The following is an 18,296-nucleotide window of genomic DNA, read 5'->3' as shown; positions in this document are numbered from 1 at the left end:
TAACCAGTCCTACTCTGCTGAAATACAGCAGAATCCACAGAGTCTGCTGTCCGAGAGCAAGTTAGCCTCAATAAGAGGGCATGTTTGTAAAAGGTGTGACAACATGCCTGACAATATTTAAATATGTATTGAAGCAAAATACTTACTCACCTGTCCAGCAGAAACAGAGCAACCTCAGCATCGGTTTTCATTCCATTCAAATCTCGTAGACTTTTCCAGCATTAAAACCCCCCACAGATGTTAACACGTGTCTTCATTGTCTCACAATTCCTCAGACCTTTCCCTCTGTGGCTGTTTCTCAGTCATCTTCGCAGCTAAAGTCCCGTAAGAAGTCCAGCATGTTTCAATGTACCTCTGTTTGTTTACATTCTCTCTCCCACTGCCTCGAGCGCGCCACCGCCACCTGCTGCTCGCTCCGAGGAGCTTTGTTTGTGCTCAATGTACAGACCCAGGGGCTGTGTAGGAAAACCGGATTTTTTTTTTCAGAGCACACGAGAAAACAGAGAGCTACCTACCCATGAGTAAATATTCGTCGAATTTAACAAAAAGTGTATTGGATAAGAATCGCAAAGTACCGCTAGTATTTTACAGGTAGGAGGAATTTACTATGGTGATTAGGTGCCAGACACAGACATAAACATACAGTTGACATTATAGATTTAAAATATATAAATATGGAATAAACTGATGCAAGTTACAGAAGAATTATTGTGTAAAAGAAAAACAAAACAATGTGGCAGTTACAGGGAAAATACAGTAAGTGTTGACAAATGTCAGCAAAGATTTGTCAGCTGGATGGCTAGATAGAAGTGACACTTCTGTAAAATATATCTAACTTATCTTCAACTCAAATAAAGAGCAGGTGGTGTTCACATGTTCTTCCGCTGGGTGGCAGCACACGACAGCACTGCGTCTGATCTGCCTTGAACGTCAGATGAAGAAGTTAGCACTACATTCAGTGCGCTGCTGCCTCTCAGCGTACAGAGCAGCACCCAGTGGACCAGCCTGTCTGTACAATTAATGTCTTTTCTTTCATACTAACGCGTACTTATTCTTGCTACAACAATAGTTATTTCTGGATTCTTCTGACCGCTTTAGGAAGCCCAAGAGGAACCGAGGACGCGTGAGACTTCAGAGTTTGAACAAACAATCCTCTTTGGTCTGCTTCCATTCTGCTTGTGTTAACATTAGCTATTCGCCAGGAGAGTTATATTTCTGCGGATCCGAGGAAAGATGAGCTTTCTTTTGTGAGTTACACTTGTCTTATAAATGCTTATTTGGCTTGCCATGTAGCTTTGTATTCGAAACATTATCAGTGATATTTGCGTTAGACAGCTAGCTAGCCATAGCATAATATGGGCTATGAGTACTTCCTGCACTGACCTCCGAGTGCCTGATGTAATTCGCATTGTTTTCTGTTGATTTTTTTAGTGAGAATTAACATCGCCATCCGTATTGGATAATTTGTCATTTAAGATTACACTGTATTACGCTTTACCTCAAAACTATAATCTGTACTGTACCGACCCTGGAGCAAATTATGTGTGAGAGGGGTTCACAGTCTGGCCTGGATATTTGCTGGTGTTAACAGTTTGTTGGCACGGGCTAAGTAAGTAAACCGACGGTGTAGTTGATATTTAGTTAGCTACATAAAAATCTTTTGTTTCACCCTCTGGTAAGGATATGAGTAACTAAATGAACAAAGAGGAGTCAAGGTTAAAAAGCCACTCAACACCAGGGAAGCATTTACCGACTAGGTCACCACCTTTTTCTGACGTTAGGCTACTTAACTTATGGAACAATTAAACTTCTGACATAACGTTATCTTTTACGCTATACAGCATAAATGGCATCATAAAAGCCTACTTTTTTTTTACTGTTTGTCATGGTTTCTATCCCGGCAGGAGGGTGCTGAGACTCATTTGATTAGCTGCAGCTGATTCCCCATGTTTAATGCTAAGTTGATGAAAAGCACATTTCAGCTGTAGGAGAGGGCATAGGCAACATTTTACTTCAAGACATGGATATTTGGTTCAACTGCTGTTTTGTCTTGCTCCATGAAAATAAATATAGTTTTTATACTTTCATAAAATTGTACAGGATGTTGATGTTTGATATATATATGTTTTAGCACTGTAATTAAAGGAAACACTTTTAGTGTGTGACCTACTATGTTGTGATGACTCACTGAACACACTGACATTCTTGTTTAATGGGGCAGCGAGAGGGATTGAATACAGTACCTCTCCAAATGGCCTCATTAAACATTGTAAACAGAGAAACATACTGTTCTGGTCCCCCACTCTGATTCTGCCAAACCGATCAAGTCGATGAGAGCGCAACTCTTTTTGTCAGCTTTTTAAAAAAAACTCCCTCACCTAGGGGGCACGGTGAACTCATATCTGACTACCTCCTCATTTGTCACACTGTTTGTCTTCCTCCCTGACATATGACTCACAGTGGAAACCGTTCATCCAAGACGTTCAAGCCCAAGAAGAATATCCCGGAGGGTTCTCATCAGTACGAGCTGTTGAAACATGCAGAGGCTACGCTAGGAAGTGGGAACCTCCGCATGGCCGTCATGTTGCCTGAAGGGGAAGACTTGAATGAGTGGGTCGCAGTCAACAGTAAGCACACCAATTTTACCTTTAACCCTCTTCCTTAATACACCCTTTTACGTTCAGATTCCTGGTAGTGACCTCACCTTCACACACCTTTTTTTTTTTTTTTTTTTTTTTTTTTTTTTTTTTTTTTTTTTTTTTTGTTGTTGTTGGAAGAAAAAAACAGTTTTTGTTTTTGTATCGGGCACCCTCCCCCTAGTCTTTTATATTTTCATGTTTTTCAGTAGTTCTGTTCCTGAAATCTCAATTAGTCCATGTCGGGAATCAGTTGTGGGTGAACTATTGGGGTGTAAGAGCTTGGCATTCCCTCTAAAGACCACATGCACTCATGCTGGAAAAACCACTGTGAATGTTAAATAGACTTTATTGTCTGTACTGTGAGAATTTACTTTCCTCTAACTTGAGACAAATAGACGTTCAGTAGCTTTAGGGTTTCAGATGTTCAGCATCTCAGCAACTTTTTATTTTACTACAATTCAATGTAAAGTGAGCAGAATTTAACACAATGGTGCAATGTAGATTACAAAATAAAGGAATGAAGGCATCTGTAAAAAAGCTTTGACTGTTCTGCTGTAATTTGAGTCTCTTGAAGTTAATTGTAGTTCATGTGCTGCATTGTGTGATTCTTCAAACTTTTTGGAATACCTTTTTGTTGTAGCACAAAAAAGCATGAAAACGAAAGTAGGGTGGCGGTGTTTATCCACTATGATCTATTATCTATCCATTACCTTGTTTACTCAACAAGTTCACGCATTTTTTTTAGCGATTGCTCGGCTCCAGCATCGTCGTGATACGTGTATTCTCCAGTTTCCTAAAAGGTTTGTAGAAATGGATGGGTGTTAGTCAGTGTTACATTAGCTGTTGTGAACTTGCACAATAGAGGAAGTTAGGATAACATTGCTCTGAGTAAGAACTTCTCCCACCACCAAGTTTGTATGACTTTCCTCGTGATGTCTGTTCACGAGAAGCTGCATTTTATTAAAATGTTTTTGATTTTGCTAGTAGGAGAGAGAGGGTTATGACATCCAGCAAAGGTGCCCGGCCAGGATCAAACTGGGAAAGTTATATGGTGTGTATCTAGGCCACCAGTGGTTTTCACTTTTGTTTTGACTGGACATTTCTAGCAATTTCTTCAGAATAGCTTGAACATCCCTGTATTTCTGTAGCCCTGCTGTCTTTTTGCGTACCCCTCTAAAGACCTAGGAACGTCTGCCATGGTGAGGACAACTTTGGCACCTGTCATTGCACAGTCAACATGTCGACCAGCTTAGAGCATGGCAGAAGCTGCATGCATGATGTTTTTTACCATTCTCCCAGCAAGAGGTTTTATGACCTTTTATGAAGCATCTGGAATTTCACTTACTCTTCTGTAAAGGACAATAGACAGCTTTAACAAGAAAGATAAGCATATTGCCTAGAAATACGCATTTTTATTCATTATTGAGAGTACGTTTTATCTCTGCTCTTCCTCACTGGTCATGAGCATGTATCACATCTAACTCTAACAGCTTTAGTGGCATAAACAATGACATTTTCAGCTCATGACAAGAACCATTGACAAAATCGACGCTGTCCAATACATGTTCGTGTCATTTTTAAGTTATGCTCAAGCCTTGACACGGCTATTAATGCACATACTTTGGACAAAAATATATTAGAGACTGAGTAAATTTAATCAAACATAAAAGGGAGCTGGTGTCTCCTTAAACAGGACCTCCCACACGACAGATGCCACATCAGCTGTTCAATATGCGTTATTTATTTTTTCTGTGAGATTAGCAAATGGAACACCAGCACTAACGCTGCCAATGCTTTAAATGGATCTGTCCAACTGATGGAAAGCCAAAGTTAGCTGTATGCCTCTGGGAATGAGCGATAACACAATTTGTTGCAGATAACTGGAGTGCGCCCTGGTCTACAGTTTGTTCTGGGCAGTGAAGTGGGGCAGGTAAAAGACTGTGGGGAAACTTGATGTCAGCTATTTGTGCTGGCACACTAGGTATTTGGTCTTATGTGAACTTGATTTGAATGCGGTCTTTTTCTTTTTTACAGCTGTGGATTTCTTCAACCAGATCAACATGCTGTATGGCACCATCACAGATTTTTGTACAGAGGAAAGCTGTCCGGTCATGTCTGCTGGTCCTAAGTAAGTTTCTCAGTATAGGTGTATAAGTTTGTAGTCTCATAAAACCAACCCACAAGCTTTGCTTCACTCATCTTGGTCTGCCAAGGCCATTAAATGTGACAATTTTTATTCAGTTCAAATTGCAGCACACTTGTAGTCGTGATCATGTAAAACACCTACCATAGACTCTTTAGTCAGTAGTCTGTTCTCCTGCTGCCAGGGTCAGTGGATTATCAGTGGATGTTTTACATGCTAGTATCTCGTAGGGAAAACTGAGCTCACAAGATTTAGCTTGGCTTCTGCGAGGTTGAAAGGTCCGTATAGGAATGATGTGTTTGGCAACTGGCATCAGCCTTTCTTTAATGAGGCAGTGAAAATAAAGTCAGGAATACCATTTGTTAGTGTGAAATTAGATAGACAAAAAATCTAAATGTTGCTCTGTTAAATTAAATTTGATGGGAGCTGTCCATACAGTCCGCACATCATTTATTATCATTTATTTTTTTGTCTTCCTGCAGGTATGAGTACCATTGGGCTGATGGAACCAACATCAAGAAGCCCATCAAATGCTCTGCTCCCAAGTATATTGATTACCTCATGACCTGGGTGCAAGACCAGCTTGATGATGAGACACTTTTCCCTTCAAAGATTGGTATGCTTTGTGTTTGTTCTCTCCCTCTCTGCCGAATTCATCTTTTTTGATGTGTTACTCTCTGGCTTCTATTACAGCTCAGCTCTAAAGAAGAGCAACTTTCATACACCTGCTGAATGTCTAATGAATAAGTGTTTGCCAACTGTTTCCTAGCCAAAGTCTGTGTAATTGTTAGGAAAAAAGGGCTCTGCAGCCCACAGAAGGGTTATTACTAAAAGGCGAATACCTTTTTGTCTTTTCTGTGAAATTCAGCTGCCTTGCAAAATGAATGACAGTTAGAATTTACAAACACACCAACACAAGGAACAAGTTAAGTATTTAGAAGCCGTGGTGGGAGCTTTAATCAGGAACTCGTTGTCCTGTCAGTCACCAGCTTCTTTTGAATAATTGATATTGAGTTGTACTGTAGCTCTCTGTACACTGTAAGAAGACGCTCTCCACCGGGCTTCTGCACTCCCCAGCTGTTCACTGAGTCATAGGAGAATTGCACAACACATCTGAGGTGTACAGAGCAGTGCTGTTGTAACAACATCAGAATTTCCTAACTACAGATGAACTCTCGACACATTGTTACCAGGAGTTGGCGCCGTGTTGCAGTCCCGATTGTTTGCACTTCCCTTAAATTGTGCTGTGGTCTGCCTGTGAAGACATTTGCAATCCAGAATACATCCTGTAGCTGTGTCCTCTGTAGCCATGAGCTTTTGGGGCTTATTAAGATGAACAGTGGCGAGAGAGAGAGAGAAAAATGTACAGCTTGAGTGAACTTTGTGTCTTTCAATTTTTCCAATACATTCTTTGTGTTTAAGCTATGACTGAATAATCCAAGCACTGTTTGTAAAATATCACCAATAAATGGGCATTTTGAAACTTCAGAAATCTTGAAAGAACCCCTTCATCTGGAAGTGTTTTCATCAAATCACTTGCTCAACCTGACTGCTGACTGTATTATCTACTATGTTTGTTTGTATGTTTGAGAATCTGAACAACATCTTTTCTTTCTTTCCCTCTTGTTCCCAAGGTGTCCCCTTTAAGCGAAACTTTATGTCAGTGGCCAAGACCATTCTGAAGCGCCTGTTCAGGGTCTATGCTCACATTTACCACCAGCACTTTGACTCTGTCATGCAGCTGCAAGAAGAAGCCCACCTTAACACGTCGTTCAAACACTTCATCTTTTTTGTTCAGGTAAAGGATCTCTCACATTTGAATGTTGACTTTTATGTAATTTTCACTTTAGATATACTGAATATTAGTAATTTAAAATGTAGCATATAGTGTATAATCATGTTTGCTTCCACTCCTTTGTCATTTTCAGGAGTTCAACCTCATTGACAGGAAAGAGCTGGTCCCACTTCAGGAGCTGATTGAAAAACTGACAACCAAGGATAGATAAACAGCGATGTAATCCTTATTTTATTGGTCTTCTAGTTTGCACAGATACCCACCCCACCCTGGCTGTATGTATGCAGTATATACTATATTTCCATTTGGGGAAATGTTTTTAATAAGGCCAGGAAGAAGGAAGGGTCGTGATAGGTTTAAGGCACCAGGACTAATGCAATCAGGGATTTCACATTTAATTGAACAAACCACAGAATAACATATTGGAGAAAATGGTTTTCGCTGTATGGAAAGATCCCCAGTGTTAGGTCACAGGCGTACATTTAGGATAATATAGACATATGTTCATTAGTTTATATTATACTGCACAGATTTGTGTTTGTTTTTTTTCCTCACTTGGATTTATGGCAACACGAGGCATTTTCATGCTCTTAGATTTTCCAACTCACCTGCAGGGAAGAATAGTGAGTGAGCAAAGTTACTGTATCATAATAGGGGGGGGTTTGTTGGCGTTACGGCAAGAATTTAAGCCAGTTTAGCAGCAGAAGCTAGTTATTTTATTAATTAATTTACATAGAAGGATCTGGGTTGCAGTCTACTACTGTTCACAGCTGTAATAGCCCACATCTGTCAATACAAAAGAACCCTAAGTGCCTAGCATGGCTCATAATTGCCCTATGTCAACAGTGGGAACTGGAAGAAGATAAAGGCCATATACCACTGATTTGATTGACAAAACACAAGCTTTTCCTCCACACCTCCCTTTAAGTTTATGTGGTTCTTAATTCCCTCTTACACCCATTTTTGATTTGTACTGTAACTTGGTTCAAACTGCATTTTCTCTGTAAAACCATACTCCTCAACCTTATCCTTATTGAGTTAGAAACTTCTCTTTAGCGAGTGTTCTGTGCAGGTCATGATAAATGAATGTGTTGAAGGACATTGACGTGAGGCTAGAAATATTGTCAAGTTAAAGCAAGGACTAAAAATTAACCAAACTTTTAGCGTTTTCTAGTGCCATGTTCCTGTGTACTAGTTTTTCCCCCTCAAAAAAAACTTGAAGTAGAAAACAAATTTTAGGAAAAGTCTTCAAGGGATCTAAAACTTTAAGGTGTATATAAATGTCCCCAAATAGAAGTAGAGACCTGTACTTAAAGTCACAACCTCCACTGCTTAAGAATACAAGCGTTTAGCATTGGATTATGCTGCATCCCTTGTTATCTCACTAGCCATAAAGCACTTTGAACAATTTCCCTGACCTCTCTCGCCTGAATGTTTTATTCTGCATAGACTGTGCTTTGTGAGAAGCCGTATCATGTGACTGATCATAGTCCGTTTCCTCCCTCATGTTTCCCCAAATGAATGTTGAATTGCTTAACCTCGGCTTAAATTGGCTACAAGGCACAAGTGAGATTTCTTAATGCTTTTATATGGTCTGAGATGTTTGTTGCTGTGCTTCAAACAGCAGATGCATGTGCCCTTCCCAAACTCAGTGTAGTTTACTATGCAATAATTGACACAACACTAAAAGGGTTACCAGTTGGCTCATTCATACTTTATCTAATATTCCTTTTCCTTTTTAGTGCTTAAATTCTGGTGTGTGATAGAAATATAATTGCTTCTCTTTCAGGTTTGGTTTCAAAAAACGGTGAACGTGAACATTTTATATATCTTCTTATTTGAAATTAGTCAGAGGTGTAATACTTCAATGCACACATGTAAATACTGAGGGTTAGACCTGTCTTAAAAATAATTTTCAGCGAGCATGGAGTGGTAGCTTTTGGTTTAAAGAATGCGTTGAGTCTTTTTAGAGGCTGCTTCCCCTCCCTCTTTTGGATATTAAAATATTGTTTGTTTTAATTGTTGAGTATCTTTTTCCCCCACTTCCTTAGCTAGCTATTATGAATGTTACTGCTCACCAGATATCTAAAAATGTAATAGAAAATCAGTCATCCTGAAAGCATCTCATAGTTATGAAATGCCCATAACATAGCCTGTTGCCTACAGTTTTTCCTCCTTGACTGTAATAATTGAAATGTTTGTAAATAATGGCTTGGTAGGGGTTTTACATGCTACTGAATTGATTTATGCTGTTTACAAGGCAAATAAAGGTGGTCTTGACTCTTTGAATGAATATGGATGTTTACTATGATGCATTGTTATACATAAAACCACCCCAAAGTGTATATAAAGCAATTAAAATGAGATCCTCTGCAACCAATGACAACATTAAAGTGTTGCTTAAGTGCTTGTGTAGTAATAATGATCCAAACAATGACATGGGGCATTATGCACAATCAGTACTTTTAGTTTTAAAACCTGGAGTGTATTTTGCTGCCAATACATTTGTATTGTTACTTCAATTAAATTTTCAGTCTCATTTGTGGGATTGATACTTTTACTTTAAAGTAAATGCAGTGGTGAAAAATACACATTGACTCAAGCAATTTACTTATGTACAATAATGAGATACCTGCACTTCACTTACTTCCTTTTTATGCTACTTTATATTGCCACTCTACCCATTTTTTATTTGCTTCACAGTTCTGTAACAGCTGTTACTAGTTCCTTTTCATGTAAAGATTTTACAAACTAAACAAATGATGCATTATTATACATTAAAGTACCCAACAGTAGATTAAATCGTCCCACCTTAACCAACAGCATACTAATAAGTAATTTATTCTTTTGACACTTGGAAGTGCATTTTGTTGCCAATGTCATTTTTTATTACTTGTGGTAGAATATTTCTCATTTTTGGGATTGGTACTTTTACTTAAAGCAAATGCAGTGGTGGAAAATAACACATTTACTCAAGTAATGTACTTAAGTACAATATTGAGATACTTGCACTTCACTTCGTTTTTATGCTACTTTATATTACTACTGTACCCATGTTTTATTTACTTCACAGTTCTTTAACAGCTGTAGTAGTTACATTTCACATTAAGATTTTACATACCAAACATATGACCACATTATAAAATACAATGCATTATTATACATTAAAGTACCTCACAGTCGATTAAATAGTCCCACCTTAACCAACAGCAAAATAAGCACTTTTTTGATAGCCTTCTTGGAAGTGCATTTTGTTGCCAATACTTTTGGACCGCTACTTAAATGTGATTTTAAATTACTTGTGGTAGAATATTTTTCATTTGTGGGATTGGTACTTTTACTTGGAGTAAATGCAGTTTTGGAAAGTAACACATTCACTCAATTAATGTAGCCTACATAAGTACAATATTGAGATTCTTCACTTCTATTTTATGCTACTTATACTGCTACTCTACCCATTTTTTATTTTCTTCACAGTTCTTTAACAGCTGTAGTTCCTAGTTACTTTTCATATTAAGATTTTACATACACATAATATGATGCATTACTCATAAAGTACCCAACAGGAAATAGTTCCACTTGCACCAGCAGCATAATACACTTTTTACTGTTGATACTTGTTGCCATTATTAAAATACTTTGCTTAAGTAAATAGAAATGCGGGTATTTTACGTGTAATGGAGTGGTTTTATAGTATGATATTATTACTTCGGCTGCTGCTTCCTGGGCGGAGACACCTCTGTGCAGTAAAGCTCCGCTTCCTGACGTCTGTTGCCGCCAAACCTTAAACAACAAGGAGCCCTCCGCTCACTGCAGCAGCTGCACCAGCTTCATCTAAGAAGGAAGAATTTACTATATTTGCTGGAAAATGCCTTTTACTTCAAAGAGGCCCTGCCCCGATGTAATGAACGTCTCAATGGAGAAAAGGATAAAGCGGATATCAGTCGAGGGAAATATTGGTGAGTGCAGCCAAAGACTTTCTGCGGTGCAGCGCTTTTTGTGCCAAAAAAGCGAAATGTCACTTAAATTAACAGGCTAACTAACGCTAGCTTTAAACCACAGACTGTATTAAACCCGATCCAAACTAATGTAGCCGGCAGGTGTCACGTTAGAGAAAGTTAATTAGTTAAGGTCGGACTGTGAGATCTCTTTTACCGATGGATGTTTTAACATTAATATCTAACCGCCAATTGCCAGGTTGTTAGTAACTTACTGCCTCACTGAACTATTATCTACCGTGCTCTGTGGCCTGCATAAGTTAGTGTGTTGGTAGACGCCTTGACTTATTTTATATTCAACTTGAATTGCTTCCTCCTTTGTGTTCAGCGGCGGGCAAATCTACCTTTGTGCGCCTTTTGGAGCAGGAGAGCGGCGACTGGGAGGTGGTACCAGAGCCAATCGCCAGATGGTGCAATGTCCAAACAAAAGGCAGTGACTTCGAGGTATTGTACAGTATTCCGGTATTCCTGCATTCCTGCAACAGTGCTGACGCTCATATACACACACTTGCTGTGAAATGACCTCAGCTTAACCTCTAACTTAATTGTGGCCATTGGGAGGCAACTGACTGCATCTAAGTCATCACACACACACACACACACACACACACACACACACACACACACACACACGCGCGCACTGGTCACCACCACCAACACACACACCCAGAGCAACAGATGGTCCCACCAGATGAACATGCCATCCTCGGGGCAGAAATCTCTAACCTCCCCCACTGTAACTGCAGGCCTAACCTTACCCTCAGACTAATTTTCAGTCTTTCAATTCGCCCATGTGTGGCTTGGTTTTAATTGAGCGAGTATTTTGAAGCATGCCATATGAAAATCTCATGATAGTGTAGCCTCTCCCATGATGAACAATAATACTTAAACGACTGAATTAATGTAATTTGGAAATGTATAAACACTATCAGATGAAAGCAGGATTCAGTATGTTGCACACATATAGACTCTATTAGGGATGAGTCATTGTTTTTATGGAGTGCTGGAACTAAACATTGTTTTCATTATCGATTTTAATCTGTCAGTGATTTCCTCAATTTAATTGTTTGGCCTCTAAAATGTTTGAAAATAGAGAAAAATACAATGTATAAATATAATATATATTGTTGTTCAATATGTTCAATTTACTATCATAGAAAATGTGACATTTTTGCTTCATAAATTACTAAAACAATTCATTGATTATTAAAATTGTTGCTGATTATTTCTTTGTTGATTCACTAATCATGTCAGCTCTACTTTTATGGTATTTATATATTTTTCTGCTTACATGAAAGCTATAATTCTTAATTGCCTAAGAATAATAGTGTTAAATTAAAGTCAGAATCATCACAAAGATATTATTTGGGGTCAGTACAATTGCAAACCATGCAAAAACAGTACTGTACTGCTCCACAATCTGTGTAGCATAGTGTAAAATGATAGTATGGGGCTATTATCAGTATGTACAGCTGGATCCTCTAACAAGGCTCCTGCTGCAACAGCTCTGTAATGTGCAGTATGTACAACTACAGTAGTCTGGTCATGCGCCCTCTGCTGATCATGGAACCAACTTGAGTTCTGCAGAGCTGTGTGGTTTAAACACAACACAACAGATTCACTCATGTACCTTATCACAGGGAACTGAGTGAAATTTGGAAAAATGGGAAGTTTAATGAGCTCGTTTGCACTTTTGCTTTTTACTGTCGTATACAGTGGGGCCAAAAAGTATTTAGTCAGCCACTGATTGTGCAAGTTCTCCTACTTAGAACGATGAGAGAGGTCTGTAATTTTCATCATAGGTACACTTCAACTATGAGAGAAAAAATCCAGGAAATCACATTGTAGGATTTTTAAAGAATTTATTTGTAAATTATGGTGGGGGAAAAAAGTATTTGGTCACCCACAAACAAGCAAGATTTCTGGCTCTCACAGACCTGTAACTTCTTTAAGAAGCTCTTCTGTCCTCCACTCGTTATCTGTATAAAAGACACCTGTCCACAGCCTCAAACAGTCAGACTCCAAACTCAACCATGGCATCGATCTGGGGCTCCACGCAAGATCTCATCCCGTGCGGTCAAAATGATCATGAGAACGGTGAGCAAAAATCCCAGAACTACACGGAGGGACCTGATGAATGACCTGCAGAGAGCTGGGACCAAAGTAACAAAGGCTACCATCAGTAACACACTACACCGAGAAGGACTCAAATCCTGCAGTGCCAGGCGTGTCCCCCTGCTTCAGCTAGTACATGTCCAGGCCCGTCTGAAGTTTGCCAGAGAGCATACGGATGATCCAGAAGAGGACTGGGAGAATATCATGTGGTCAGAGGAAACCAAAATAGAACTTTTTGGTAAAAACTCAACTTGTCATGTTTGGAGGAAGAAGAATGCAGAGTTGCATCCCAAGAACACCATACCTACTGTGAAGCATGGGGGAGGAAACATCATGCTTTGGGGCTGTTTTTCTGCAAAGGGGACAGGAAAACTGATCCATGTTAAGGGAAGAATGAACGGGGCCACATATCGTGAGATTTTAAGCCAAAACCTCCTTCCATCGGTGAGAGCCTTGAAGATGGAACGTGGCTGGGTCTTCCAGCATGACAATGATCCCAAACACACTGTTCGGGCAATGAAGGAGTGGCTCCGTAAAAAGCATTTCAAGGTCCTGGAGTGGCCTAGCCAGTCTCCAGACCTCAACCCCATAGAGAATTTGTGGAGGGAGTTGAAAGTCCATGTTGCCCAGCGACAGCCCCAAAACATCACTGCTCTAGGGGAGATCTGCATGGAGGAATGGGCCAAAATACCAGCTACAGTGTGTGCAAACCTGGTGAAGGCTTACAGGAAACATTTGACCTGTCATTGCCAACAAAGATTATGTTACAAAGTACTGAGTTGAACCTTTGATACTTATTTTCCACCATAATTTACAAATAAATTCTTTAAAAATCCTACAATGTGATTTCCTGGAATTTTTTTTCCTCTCATTTTGTCTCTCATAGTTGAAGTGTACCTATGATGTAAATTACAGACCTCATCTTTCTAAGTAGGAGAACTTGCACAATCAGTGGCTGACTAAATACTTTTTGGCCCCACTGTATAGATAGAAAACGAAATAAATGTAGGATTTGGACAGCTGGTTGATTTAATCCAAGAAATCTGAATGCGTCACCTTTTGGGGAAAATTACATTTTGGACACATCCTTGGAGTAATTACAAGTATATAAAGCACATTAAACATGTCGGTACAGATAATAAATGGCAGATTACCAGATTTTACCAAAGTGGTGCTTGTACAAATACTCGGACTGTGCACTAAGCCATATTTGCAACAGATTTATTGATCCAAGTGGAGTTTTAAAGTCACCCTATGTTGTAGGAGCTGACCACATCTCAGAGGAGTGGAGGGAACATATTGCAGATGATGTATGAGAAACCGGAGAGGTGGGCCTACACTTTCCAGAGCTACGCCTGTATCAGCCGGGTGCGTGCTCAGATCCGTTCGGCCAATGGGAAGCTCCAAGAGGCTGAGAATCCTGTGCAGTTCTTCGAGCGGTCCATCTACAGTGACAGGTATCAGTGACAAAACTGCCAAATATCTAAATGTAATAAAAATAATTAAATATACATTTTAATTAAATGGGTGATTCAGGTGAATTTGCATGTTTAAGACAATTGGATACATATGTATGAAAATCAATCTGAGCTTTTTACTTTTTGGTGAAAACTGTTTGGAAAGTGTCGATTTAATGTTGAGATAATTCGGTGAAAATTAACGTAACAATTTGGAGGCTTTGTTGCTTTTCCCCATTTTTGTATAATTGTAAACTGAATATTTGGGGGTTTTGGACCGTTTGACAAAACAAGCAAGTTGGAGATGTCAGCATGGGCTCTGGTAAATTATAATTGAAATTTTTCACTATTTTCAGATTTTTTTAGTACACTTATTATTTCTATAAACATACAATATTTCAAAGTATGCTGCTGGACTGTAGCTGTTTAATGAAAGAAATAACTCAAATATTCTTTACAGTATATGTTAATTTTCTGTTTTTTGAGCCTAATTTTTAATAAATATTTTTTATTCAAAAATATATTTTGAAAAATAACCGCAGTAATGTGAAATATGTGGCTTTTTTCCCAAAAACTACGTTATTATAAGTTGAAACTTCTTGTCCATTAATTCCCCTCATGTCCTAGGTACATCTTTGCAGCCAACCTCTATGAGAGTGAGTGCCTGAGTGACACAGAATGGTCGGTCTACCAGGACTGGCATGGCTGGCTGCACAGTCAGTTTGGCAAGCACATTGAGCTGGACGGTATCATCTACCTCAGAGCTTCACCGGAGGTACTCTCCCTAGTCTCCTGAGCTTCCTTTACTGCTTTGTTCAATATTCGATTATAGACAGTTGCTGTGGAAAATAGTAATGTTTTAACTTTTGACCACTAGAAAAAAAGAATGAATCTAAACGAATATCTCAATCGTGTGTGTAGAGCTGTTTAGAGCGGTTGCACCTGAGAGGCAGGGAAGAAGAGCAAGACATCCCTCTGGAGTATCTGGAGAAGCTCCACTTTAAGCATGAGAGCTGGCTGCAGCACAAGACTATGACGTGAGCTTTCACATGCACACAGACTTTCATGGCATGTTTGCATCAGAAACTGTATTTCTGTGAGGACAACAGATGTATTTGTATTATAGAAGAAAGGGGTGTTTGTTTATCTGACTGATCTTGGCCATTTGAAAAAGACCTCATTGATGCAATAACATAAAAGGCAACTAAGACTTCCAGTCCAAATCATTTCATTTTATATTTATCATATAGCATGTCCACATCTAGTTTGATTTACAAATTTTTTTTGACATTACAAATGCGTCTCAGTCCAGACTCTAGATGCTCAAATCAGATTTCAAAGTGTCTCTTGCGTTACTCGCAGACACTCCAGAGTGACAGAAGTTCATCAGAGTGGCTGAGCAGAATCCACACTGCGTCGCTGAGTTCTGCACCGCAACTTGCCAGCGTGATATTTGTAGGGGGCAAGACGATGGATCTCCATTTCTCATGGTGCTGAAAAGTTGCGTCACCAGCGTACGTAGTTACTGATGCCCACATCGTAACCACAGTAGCGCACTTTCACACCTGCCACGTTAAAGGGTTTATGAAATGGATGAGGCTGGAAATAGCTTGTTTCTTTTTGTCCTTTCAGTGCACAAGATTTCCCTACAAAGATGAAAGCCTCATCACCTATAGGAAAAAAACTTGAGCAAGATGGAAAAGGATGCTTTTTCCTGGATATGAATTGTTAAGCATCACTAACTCTGTTCCATGTCGTCTCTGGCTCACAGCATGGAGTTTGATTATCTCAGGAATGTGCCAGTCTTGTCCATAGATGTGAATGAAGACTTTAAGGGGAATGAAATCAAGAGTGCTGACATGATTGAGAAGGTGAGTGACAGATTTGAAATAGTCAGATAATGCTTTTTGGATTTGTCTCTAGTGAAATACTCTAACTGGACTTTAAGGTAAATTTTACAGGAGTCAAATATCCTGTTGGCCTTTTATACCTACTATAAATCCCACAGAGGGTTTTGTATTTGTATGTTATAACCCACCACCCCACCTTACAACATTGATTTTGATTTATACATTTGATTGATGTTACTTTACCAATATTAATATTTTATATAAAATAAAAGATTTTTTATATAATATATTGCTTTGCATAAATCTACCCAGCTTTAAAGGAGTTAACTTTGACATTCTGCTTATATATTTAAAATTAGAATTACAAACAGAATTACAAACTCCATTTGAAGTCATTTCTTTCTATTACTGAGCCCTAAAATCTAGCTTTCTTAAAATAAGTGTCAAAAAAGTGAAACATGTTTCAAATAGAAATCAAGTTGTTTCAAGAACAACAAATGTGTGCGCATTTTGAAAATAGACAGAATAGGTGCTAGTGATTCTGTACTAGAATTAAGAAAACGATATTGATTTTAACTTCTAGAAATTAGTTAATTTGTATTGGAAGCATGTTCAAGTGTTGCCGGTTTTCAGTTGAAATGAGGCTTCAGTAAATTATCTTGATCTAAACATGATCCCTGTTTTATCTGTCCCATTTTGAAGAAGTTGGCATGGTTACTACTTGCAGAAATATGAAGTCTCACCTGTTGCAGGTCACTGACATTTTAAAACATTTGTGTACTGTGCTATTTTAAGGAAATAAACAGTCGGACATCAAGTATTTAAACAAACAAATTGCCTTTTGCCCACAATAAACAAGACTGTTTATTTGTGAGTTCTGATATTCTGTTCGTTTTGATCCTTGTTATGACTGGCAGCCGATACAGTGTTGAATTTTGGGAGCTGTGCGGCATGTGTGCGCTGCAATTGTTTTTATAGAATCAAGCATTTAAAATGTGTTTTAGGAGGTTATATACACTCTGCTAAGTGTGAACTTTTTGATACTGACACGCACACACCCAGGTGTCACCTATGGAAATGAGGCCCGAAAAGCTGCTTATGTAGTAGTTTTATGTTGTTGGTAAACACAGGTGCTTAGTAGAAATTTCCCTCCTATTCAAAAATTAACATGAAATGGGCCAAGCAACACACGCAGTGCTTTGCACAAATGACAAAAACCAACTTGCAGTTAGTGTCACCGTGGATGGGTAGAAAAAGATATGATTGTCACCGACGTTAGTATTCACAGTATTCATGCTAACAGTTTGTCTGTTGTGGTTCTTTTTCAGGTGAAAGAGTTCTTGAGCACGTTGTAAAGATCAATTGTTGATGGAATATATAGCCTATGCTCAAAGGAAGTGAGTGTTGCTTTTTAAACCACAAACTGCCACAACAATGACAATTATTTTTCTATACATCAAAAATGGTCAGACCTCTGGCAATTTTTAAAAAACTTTTATGGCAATTTTTTGTTTGTTTTGCTTATTTTACACATGTATATTTATAAATGTTCTGGGTGCAAATGAAATGCATGACAATAAACTTGAAATAATTGTGTGTTTTAGTTGTGTAATATGTACCATGGTGATGTCTAGCTCTTGTAAAAATAACTCCTGTCAAATCAACTATGTTTATAGTTTAGTTAAAACCAGAGACTGTTCTGTAATTAGTGTCCTAAGTTCATAACTAGTGTCCTTGTCTTACAACTCTTCCAGAAGATGTCGCCAGTCTCTAACAGCATTCCAGTCAGCTATTTCTGACTGCTGAGCTTCCCTTTACCTGGTAGCGCCAATGGGATTTGATTAAAGCTACCTGAAATAGATGCCTTAATTTTCACTTATAATGCTTTATAATTAGAGATCCAGTTACATTGTAAGATGAAGCTCATATACTTCTCTGATGCATGGTAAAAATTAAGACAAAGTTTTAAATCTGCACTGACTGAAGATAAAGTCTAGTTAATATTTAAGATGTGTGTTTCGCAGATGTGCGCTTTTTCATAACAAGCAACTGAATTTAAGGTGTAATCTTTGTAAAAAATTATACTGTAGGGATTCACCGGAATTCGCATCCAAACAATTGCTTTCTTTCAGATGCGAAGTGAACAACAGAGAAACCATTTGTCAGGTTCAAGGCTTTGGTGCGCCACTTTCTGACCTCCACCCCCCCCCCCGGTGGCGTCACGCAAGAGGAGGGATGGCACTTTAAATATGGAAAAAGGACACGCTGCGCTCAGAGGCTCTATGCGAGACACAAAGCG

General features: G+C 38.8%; 3 protein-coding genes across 4 annotated transcripts in view; 2 read left to right on the top strand and 1 right to left on the bottom strand.

Annotated features, from left to right (window-relative positions):
- Positions 1–347, bottom strand: part of tnpo1 (transportin 1) — a 25,814-nt gene extending 25,467 nt beyond the window's left edge. The window contains exon 1 of the mRNA XM_046066602.1: positions 151–347. The gene's annotated coding sequence lies outside the window, so the exon portion shown is untranslated. The remainder of the gene's footprint in view (positions 1–150) is intronic.
- Positions 348–946: 599 nt separating this feature from the next.
- Positions 947–8,862, top strand: LOC123981832 (MOB kinase activator 1B). Its single transcript, XM_046067031.1, has 6 exons — positions 947–1,247; positions 2,461–2,627; positions 4,674–4,767; positions 5,265–5,398; positions 6,417–6,580; positions 6,711–8,862. The coding sequence occupies exons 1-6, from the start codon at positions 1,234–1,236 to the stop codon at positions 6,786–6,788; spliced, it is 651 nt and encodes a 216-aa protein (XP_045922987.1). The 5' UTR covers positions 947–1,233; the 3' UTR covers positions 6,789–8,862.
- A 1,444-nt stretch (positions 8,863–10,306) lies between these two features.
- dck (deoxycytidine kinase) lies at positions 10,307–17,593 on the top strand. Of its 2 annotated transcripts, XM_046067895.1 has the most exons (7): positions 10,308–10,536; positions 10,904–11,019; positions 13,954–14,147; positions 14,775–14,922; positions 15,069–15,184; positions 15,919–16,018; positions 17,326–17,593. In XM_046067895.1, exons 1-7 carry the CDS (start codon positions 10,446–10,448, stop codon positions 17,350–17,352), a joined length of 792 nt encoding a protein of 263 aa, XP_045923851.1. In that variant the 5' UTR covers positions 10,308–10,445; the 3' UTR covers positions 17,353–17,593. The 2 variants fall into 2 exon arrangements, with proteins under 2 accessions (XP_045923852.1, XP_045923851.1); XM_046067896.1 differs by lacking the exons at positions 15,919–16,018; positions 17,326–17,593 and adding an exon at positions 15,510–15,668 and having other exon boundaries at positions 10,307–10,536.
- Positions 17,594–18,296: the final 703 nt, after the last annotated feature.

The sequence above is a fragment of the Micropterus dolomieu genome, linkage group LG13, assembly GCF_021292245.1.
Source record: "Micropterus dolomieu isolate WLL.071019.BEF.003 ecotype Adirondacks linkage group LG13, ASM2129224v1, whole genome shotgun sequence".
Classification (NCBI taxonomy): Eukaryota; Metazoa; Chordata; class Actinopteri; order Centrarchiformes; family Centrarchidae; genus Micropterus; species Micropterus dolomieu.
The sequence above is the reverse complement of the archived record's forward strand: the minus strand, read 5'-3'. Positions and strand labels throughout refer to the sequence as shown.

Coding starts and splice junctions, on each gene's coding strand:
- dck (XM_046067895.1), top strand. CDS start 10,446: ATGCCTTTTACTTCAAAGAGGCCCTGCCCCGATGTAATGAACGTCTCA. Junction 11,020..13,953: donor CAAAAGGCAGTGACTTCGAG/GTATTGTACAGT, acceptor CCTATGTTGTAG/GAGCTGACCACATCTCAGAG. Junction 16,019..17,325: donor GTGCTGACATGATTGAGAAG/GTGAGTGACAGA, acceptor GTTCTTTTTCAG/GTGAAAGAGTTCTTGAGCAC.
- LOC123981832 (XM_046067031.1), top strand. Junction 2,628..4,673: donor TGAGTGGGTCGCAGTCAACA/GTAAGCACACCA, acceptor TCTTTTTTACAG/CTGTGGATTTCTTCAACCAG. Junction 5,399..6,416: donor ACTTTTCCCTTCAAAGATTG/GTATGCTTTGTG, acceptor CTTGTTCCCAAG/GTGTCCCCTTTAAGCGAAAC.